This window comes from Trypanosoma grayi (genome assembly GCF_000691245.1).
Source record: "Trypanosoma grayi strain ANR4 Tgr_756_V1, whole genome shotgun sequence".
In the NCBI taxonomy this organism is placed as follows: Eukaryota; Euglenozoa; class Kinetoplastea; order Trypanosomatida; family Trypanosomatidae; genus Trypanosoma; species Trypanosoma grayi.
The window spans coordinates 1-8,411 of record NW_008826375.1 but is presented as its reverse complement, the minus strand read 5'-3'; the positions used below and the strand labels follow the sequence as shown (position 1 = coordinate 8,411).

The following is an 8,411-nucleotide window of genomic DNA, read 5'->3' as shown; positions in this document are numbered from 1 at the left end:
ATAATATCTATATGATATGCGTGAGCATCTCTCTCCCCCCCCTCTCACTCCATGTGTGTGTGTGTGTGTGTATTTGTGCATCCCTCCATTTCGTTGCGGGACACCGTACCTCAACGCAGACTGTATCGCCCCGACGGTACACAAGCAAGGGTCAGAACGTACTATCATACAGATGGGACTGAAGCACTGCCATTCCGCACACTCTCGCCAGTTTGCATTCCCTCTCAACCGCACGGCTAATTGCCACCGCCGCCACCACCACCAGTGATGCTTTTGCTTCCCTCCGTAACAGCTGCTCCCTCCGCCTCTGGGATGGCTGCAGCAGCGGTTGATGTTGTTGTTGCTATTGCCGGTGTTGTCAGTCTTGGTGGGAGTGTTGGGGATGGTGGTGGGAGTCCGGCTGCAGCGGCGGCATCCCGTACCCCCACCTCGCTTTCCCGCATCAGGAACTCGACCCACAACTCCGCAATACTCGGCGCCGCGCCGCTTTCGTTGCCGCTGCTGCTACTGCCACCGCCGCCACTGCCGTCGGTGATGCCAGCTCGGCGAGGCCTGCTCCACACACTACTCACAAGACCGCCAATGATACCGCCGCGCTTTCCCTGATGGCCGGGCTTCGGGTTGGTGGGCCCAGGCAGCAGCCCCGCCTTCTCTTGCATGGCCTCGTCCCAGTTCAGCAGGCCACTGAGAACTTTGAGCATTTCGTCCCCTTCTGGCCGCTGCCCTACAAAAGCGTGGATGAAGTTTACTGTGAGGTGACTTATGACACGCTTGTCGATCATCGTGTCGCCGTTCAACTGCCGCGCGGTCTCATCCAGCGCCTTTCGAAGCTCCGCATGCTTGCGGTGAAAGGATGTGATCTCCAAGTTCTTCGCCGCCATGTCCCGTCGGTGATTCGCAACGACTGCGTCAATATTACTCTGATGTTGCTGCTGCTGGAGCTCTGCTACCTCCAATTGTGCGCGCAGTTGATCAATCTCAATCTGCATGTCAGCTGTTCGCTCCTCCACGTCACGGGTTTTATTCTGCGTGAAAGTGTCGAGCACCTGCTGCAGATTCTCCATGCTTCGCTGTGCCTGTGCGAGCTCTTCATCGCGTTCATGCAGGACCTTCTTCAGTGTGTCAACATCGGCGTTAAGGACGGCCAGCTGTTCCTGGTGGCTCGTTTCCCCTGTTGCCGTTTCCGTGATGCGCGTCTCCCACGCCTTCTTTTCTTCCTTCAGCACCTGCAACTCGTTTGTGACGCTCGCGAGGACTTGCTGCGCGTCGCGGTACTGCTGCAACTCTGCCTGCAGCTGCTGCTTCAGCTTCGCCAGGGACTGCTCCCGCAGAGAGAGTTCCTCGCGAAGCGTGCCGATCGTCTTCCACGCCTCATTCACCTGCTGCGTGAGTGTGGCGTTGACGCTGCGTGCCTGCTCGTACGTGCGCTCCCATTCCTTCTGCACCTGCGCGGCCTGCTGGTTCGCGCCCAGAAGCCGGTGGAACTCACTCGCGAGAAGCGTTATTTTGTCGGAGAAGGACGCCCCGATGCCGTCGCGTGGCGGCGGCAGCTCCGTATCGGCGCGCACGAGACAGTCAGTCACGGTGTGCTCCAGCTGCAGCATAAGTTCCTCCAGCCGCGCGCCCGCAGCCTTTAGCTCCCGCTTGCGCGCGTTGAGGGCGGCGAGAAGCGAGGCCTCTTGCCCATCGTTCGCTCGCCGAGACGCCGCGACGTCAGACTGTAGCTCCGCAATTAGCCCCTCTGCAGCCACCAACTTATTCGACAGTGCCGCACTGTTCGCCTCGGACTCTGCCAAGCGGCTCTGCAGCTGCAGCGCTTCCTGCTGGAGCTCCGACTGCCGCCCGCCCGCCTCCGCGGCACAGCGCTGGGCGTCGCTCGACTCACACCGCAGTGCGTCCATGGCGGCACGTGTCTGCTGCTCGCCCTTCAACACCTCCTCCACGCGTTGAACGGCCTCGTCGCGCTCCTGTTTGGCTGCCTCGAGCTGCGACGTCAGCGCCGCGATTTCCGCCCGCAACGGTGAGACCGTGCTTGCCTCCGCCGCTCCCTCTCCCTCCTTCTGCACTGCCTGCCGCTCCTGTTTCCGCTCGCTTTCAAGCCGCTCAATGAGTTGTGCCAGCCGCCGCGCCTGCTCCTCGCTACGCCTCATCATTTCGTCCTTTTCCTCCGATGCGACGCGGTGGGTGCGCAGCTCCTCCTGCAGCCGCAGGGCTACCTGCTCCTTCTCCCGCAGAGCGGCGAGCTTTTCCTGCTCGAGTATCTCGACGCGCCGGCGAAGTTCCTCCACTGCCGCTGATTCATTTATCGGCGTCGGCGCAACCTCTTTGCCCATGAGCGCATCCGACTGAGCCACGGGCATGAGAACAGGTTGTGATTTAGTGGCGCTCGCATTAGTTCGCTCCACCTCCTGCAACAGCGTATCGTGTGCGTCCTGCAGGGATTCAATCTGTTGTGCCGCCTCCATTAACTGCTGATCTCGCAAAATCAGCAGCTTTTTTGTTTTATCATGCTCCGCGTTCATAGCGGAAGCCTGGTTGGCAAGCTCATTCACACGCTGCTGTAGCCGCTGAACTTCTTCTTTGAGCTTCACACACTCCGAGTCACGACTCCTAAGCTCGCCCTCGAGCTGCTCTTTCGCTCTCTTCTCGGTATCAATCTGCTGCTGCAGAGATGCCACATTCTCCTCGTAATACGTTACTGTTTTCTCGTGTGCTGTCTTCACCTCCTCTTGGTATGCAAGGATCTGACTCTCCATTTGTTGTTTTTGATCCAAGAGCAACTGCACTTGCTTCTGGAGTTCAGTAATGTGAGTTTCGTACCGATGTGCTTCCCCACCACCGTTCTCTACCGCATTTGTTGCTGTTGTCGCTAATACTGACGAAGCTGCCGAGGTTTCGACCGTCTCCGGCGACTTTCCGTGCGACGCCCCTCCGTCAGTGGAAGGGAGTTCCCGTGAGGCGCTATCCCGACGGACACTAGACGGCGTGCTGCGCAACGGCGGCGTGAGGATGGCATCGCGTGGCACCGAGCAACGAACAGGCGGCGTCATCTGTACACCCGATTCCACACCTGCTGCTGCTGCTGCTGCTCCTACTAGTACTGCCTTTACAGCTAGAGTTGCTACAGAGTGAGAGTGACTGTTTAAAGACGCATTCATTGCTTCCGGCATGCGGTCACTGCACACGTCTTCTTGTGCCTGATGCAGCGCCTCCTCAAGTCGTCCACTCATCCCCTCATGCGCCACTACCCTGTCTCCTTCCTCTCCCTGCTGCTGCCGCCGCCGCCGCCACTCGTACTCACCGTCTTCATCCTCGTCTTCGTACTTTGGCGTGGCTATCTCCGCAGCAATATTCTTCAGCTTCTTCGTGACGTCAGTCCAGTGGTTCCACATCTCTCTTGACTACCTTTCACACGCCCACACACACTTTCTCTCTTTCGCTTGTGTAGGGTCCTCTGTGTCCCTGATTACCCCGTCGTCAAGCCTTTCTGTTACTAGGACAACGCAAAGTCAGATGAGAGAGGACAACAACATAAAAACAAACAAACGAGAGTCTACACCTTATATAATAATGCCTTTTACATGATGAACGACACAATGCTCCACCGAAAGAGCTTGCACCTAACTGCACAACAGCATCAACACACACACACACACAAACAACAACAACAACCACGCAACACCAGACACAGATAACACGTGTCCGCACTTGCGCTACCTCTGTGAGAGAAAGGTGTCCGCGAGCAGCACCCNCCACTCTGCCCCACGCCCGCCGGCACGCCGGCAGATGAGTACTCCCGCGGCGGCGTGACGCGGCGCGGGCACTGTGACGGCGCGTGCCGAATTGTGCGGTGCGGCAAGAGGCAAATCGGGCAGTGCGTCGCGGCATGCAAGCCCGCTGGCACCAAGGGACAGCTGCTGTACAGGTGACCGAGCTTTCCACACTTGATGCAAAAGAGTCGGCTTGCGTGAGCGCGGAGCTCTTCGGCGTCCACTTCATGCCCCACGCCGCCGACGCCCACATCGCCGCCACTGGAGAGTTTCGGGCATTGCGTAATGTGGTGCCGTCCGCTGCAGTACGCGCACCGCAAGCGGCGCTGGTGCAAAGCTGGACGCCGCTCATTGCTTTTCCATGCGTGTGGGTTGAAGGCCTGCGTCGCAGCGGCGTTGGGAATCGCAATCAGACCGGATCCGCCCCGCTGCGTGGCGGCGCTATCGAGAGCGTCGGTAACATCCGCCACCGTCGAGAGCAGCACATCCTCCGCAGCCCCTTTCAACGCACGCGTCCCGTTGGAAGGAGTCAAAATGGCATCGCTGCTGCTTCCACTACTACTACTGCTACTCTTTACAGCAGTGGCAGTAACAGCTTCCTCGTTCGGCAGCAGCGGAACGCCCTCTGGACACGAGCTCCACGTGTGGCCGGCCGCCCCGCAGTATGCGCACCACAACTCGCTGCGCTCCTCCAGCCGCAGCAAGGTCAGATGGCCACCACTCCACTCCCGCGCCACGTCGCGCTGCGGTGGAAGGCACAATCGCCCGTCGTCCTGCAGCAGGGAAGAGTACGTGCTGCATTCGGCTGTGGAGCCCCGACTGACGAACAGCATTCGCTCCGCGACACTGTTGCAGTACGAATCCGTCAGCTCACGCTTCTCCATGCACAGCAGAAGATGCTGCACGGCGCTCGCGTTGGAATCCTGCGCCGGGTCCGGGAAGTGAACCGTGGCGCACTCCAAGCCAGACCCCAGCACCAGCTGGGCGACACGCAAGTACGTCTTCTCATCTTTTAGGTGCGTCAGAGCCTCCAACAGAAGACGGTAGCGGTGCCCACGCAATCCCGTTTGTGGCACCTCGTCTGTGTTTTGAAGCAACGCCGCAGACTCAGCAGGAACAGCAACAGGAGCCGCGTCGACAGGTAAAGAAGACGATGCTGTGAGTAGAGGCTCTGCCACTAGCTCCACCGGAGACCCCTGCCGCAGGAGGTTCTGAACAGCCATTGGGAATTTCGACAGCTTCAACTGGGGCACGGTGTGGAGCTGCTGTGTGACCTCCAGCATCGCATCTGCGAGCGCACGATCATTCACGTAATCATTTAGCACGACAAGGTTTGCTGCTGCAAAGACGGCCTTGATTTCTTCGTCAGACGCGTCGTTGGTGGAGACTTCATACAGCGCAAGGTCACATGCGCTGTTGAGAGTGATTAGACGGAAGTCAAACTTGAACGGTTTTCCAACAAGGCGGCGCACACTTTGTTCCTGCTGTTGATGCAGTTCCGATGCGTCAGCAGAATCATCGTCCATATCATAGTGTCTGTATTCATCCGACGTCCCTCCCCGTGCTGCCACTGCCTTCACGTCAAGCGCGACACGTAACCGGCACTCGTGTCTCATCCACGGATGAGACACTGTGTCGCCGTCCCCACGCCCCTTTCCACGGCACACATCGCAGAGGTTATCATCGACAACAGGGAGTGCGGAGAGACTGGATGCCGCTTTCACAGTGACTGTAGGCGACAGAAAGAGTGCTTTGAGCCGCTTCTGCTGTCCCACAAGAGCTTCCAGAGGAGGTGGGAGCTGCGACGAGCTGAGGTATCCAGACACCGTGCCGTGACGCAGCAGGCTCCGCGCTTTTACGCTGTAGAATCCTCCCCGCAGCAGCGGGTGTGGGTATGCGCAGAGTGGCAGAGCGTCGTCGCCGCCCAGCGTGATTCCTGCCGCTTCCGCCTCGGCGCCGTTGCCTTCACGCTGGAGGAACTGCTGCACGTATGGGTTCTTGAAGACACTATTGGTTGTGCGCTCAGCGGCTTGTTTCTCGCGCAGAGTACGCTGAACGCGGCCGGCCACGCAAGGCGGAACACGGCACAGTACGCGGTAAACACACCGCACCAAACCCAAGCGATGACAGTTACGAAGAAACATGAAATCATGCTGTGCGCAAGCAATAAGTGCCGTGCCCTTTCGCTGCGCCGTCATCGCATTCAGTTCCGACGGTGTTGCATACTGTGACAGTGCCGGGTGCATAAGCGGCACAACAACTCGTGGCGTGCCGCTCCCCGGCGACAGCAGGTCCGTCATCCGGCCCAGGAGCGAATCGCTGGCATCGCTCAGCCCCACAGAAGGGACGCTGTGCGCGGCAGCAGCAAAGAGATGCCGCCCACTACTGCAGGCAGCTACCTGCGATGTAGCAAAGTAGGGAAGGCCGCACGGCTTATACACGGCGACAGCAGGCGCCGTGCGGGTCTGCCCCTCGTCAAGGCAGCGGCCCAACGACGACTGCAGCAGCTGCAATGGTCGCGCCGGTCTCCGCGACATCTTTTTTCTATTTTTTTTTCTTTTCTACACACCTTCACACCTTACACTCCTTGCCGCATTTTTTTTTTGTTTTGGTGATGGGGGGCGCACAGGAAAGACGGAGGATGAAGGCTGAAGCGTAGGGATCACTGCACTGCCACTCCCCTCATTCCTCTTCCTCCTCAAGTATGGGAGATGGCGATCATCAATAGCAACAATCGCTTGTAGCCACACGCAAACAGAGACACACACAGACACAAGATCACGCCACCATTTTAAATTCATACTGCTCAAAAATACCAAGAAAGCGTTACCTCATCATTGCTACTGCTGCTCCACGGCAATCTCAGGCAACGGCGGAGCAAGCCAGAAGCAACTTCGGTAGCCGTCAAAGACCAGAGGCCGCTGAATAGGTACACGACGCTGCTGCACGAGTTTGATGCACTCTTGTGCTGCTGCTGCACCGATAATAGACGCAATAGCAGCCGGCTCCCCCGCACCGTATCGTGCCACTTCCATACATGCCTTGCTGAGCAAATCAACATTGTTGCACGGTTCTCCATATCTGGATGCCGTAACAATCTGCAGAAGCTCCTTTCCGTCACTCTCCCATATGGCATCAGCGTCGGTGCTCTGCTCAGAGGCGTACCCCGCCGGCCGCCCGTAGCGTTCCTCGAAACACTGCGCCGCTAGTAGTGCCGCGTACATCTCAACTGTAAAGCGCTCCTCGTCAGTGCTACAGTCGGAAAGATAATGATTGAAGCGCTTCTGAGAAAGTGCATCACACACGTTCTCGTCAAGACCTGGGTGAAAACTCACTGTTTGCAGCGTCCAAAGGTTCTGCACAAGCGCTTTTGTTACCTCCGCAACCTCAGACGCATCAACGATAACAGGCACGTCACTGCCACAACCACAACTTCCGAGGGCCTCCATGGCGTATTCCCACACTGCCACACAGTCTTCCTCCGTCTTTTTCGCATAGATGGCACCTAGCTCAGCGTACCACTGCGTCGTTGTGGTGAAGTCTGGAACGTATCCACAGAATGGTGGAACCCCATCATGATTCGCTATAAATTGTTTGATGCCATGCACCACAGACCAGCATAGAATAGTGTTCTTCTCCTCCGGATCTTGCTGTGGCCATTGATGCATACAAAGTGGTGTGTCTGCGCGAGTATCGCGCAGCAACTGCTGCAGACCCTCTGGAAGAACAGAGGGGCGATTAAGAACTGTACGACACATCTCCAGAGCCTCCACGAAGCCCTCCTGCGGTGGGAATGGACGAAGAATGAATGAACTCACAGCGTGCTTTAACACGTCGTAATCCGCTTTGGACCGGGGTACAAACGCCGGATCGCCACGCCCCAGTCGTACGCGTTGGAGAGCATGGTAGAGGATAGCTATCCAGGGGAAATGACTATGCAACTCGATGTCTCTGCTGTAAAGAGCACCATCCGCCGGGTCGTGCGCCTCAAACCACTCCTGTAGTGCGGGAAAGGGGTTGAAGATGCGCAGATCGGTAACTCGCGTCTCTGGTTTCGGCTCTGCATGAATGATAATCCGCTCCCTTGCTTGTATGTGCAGGAGCCCGGCTAAACCCGAAGCCTTGACGTACAACAACGGTATTCCACTCACTCTTTTCAAGTGGGCCGCGAGGCGGCGTAAAGAGGCCGGCGAAAGTCGTGGAGTCGCTACAATTAGTGTCGGCTGCTGCTCTCCGCTTTGGGATGCTATTGTACTACTCGGCGATGCTGTTGGCGACAAGAACGATTCCAGCCACGATGCGCAGGGCCTCACGCAGGCTATACCCCTACTCTGTGCATTCAGCTTTCCAAGGTTTTGCACTAACGCAACTGCAATTGGACGCCGCGCCGCGTAGTCATCCATGGTGACAAAGAAATTGTTCCCCATCGCCTCATCATCTACGAGGGCATCGTCCACAATAGTGAAGAGACCGATCCCCGGCAGGATCATGTTTTTAAGCATCTCCGCCGCTGCCACTGTTGCACCAAGGACAACAACGTGCGACTCCGCGAGTGCCTGCTGGCCATCACGACCCCACAGTCGCAGCTGTCTGTCGTATTTGGTGTCCATCGGGCTTATATATATATATATATATATATAT

General features: G+C 57.6%; 3 protein-coding genes across 3 annotated transcripts; all 3 read right to left on the bottom strand.

Moving 5' to 3' along the window:
- Positions 1–236: 236 nt before the first annotated feature.
- DQ04_07561020 (hypothetical protein) lies at positions 237–3,392 on the bottom strand (the record flags this gene model as incomplete). Its single annotated transcript, XM_009315225.1, has 1 exon — positions 237–3,392. One exon carries the CDS (start codon positions 3,390–3,392, stop codon positions 237–239), a length of 3,156 nt encoding a protein of 1,051 aa, XP_009313500.1.
- A 245-nt stretch (positions 3,393–3,637) lies between these two features.
- On the bottom strand, positions 3,638–6,307 carry DQ04_07561010 (hypothetical protein; the record flags this gene model as incomplete). Its single annotated transcript, XM_009315224.1, has 1 exon — positions 3,638–6,307. One exon carries the CDS (start codon positions 6,305–6,307, stop codon positions 3,638–3,640), a length of 2,670 nt encoding a protein of 889 aa, XP_009313499.1.
- A 303-nt stretch (positions 6,308–6,610) lies between these two features.
- On the bottom strand, positions 6,611–8,380 carry DQ04_07561000 (ubiquitin activating enzyme; the record flags this gene model as incomplete). The annotated part of the gene is made up of 1 exon (XM_009315223.1): positions 6,611–8,380. The coding sequence occupies one exon, from the start codon at positions 8,378–8,380 to the stop codon at positions 6,611–6,613; it is 1,770 nt and encodes a 589-aa protein (XP_009313498.1).
- Between the last annotated feature and the right edge of the window lie 31 nt (positions 8,381–8,411).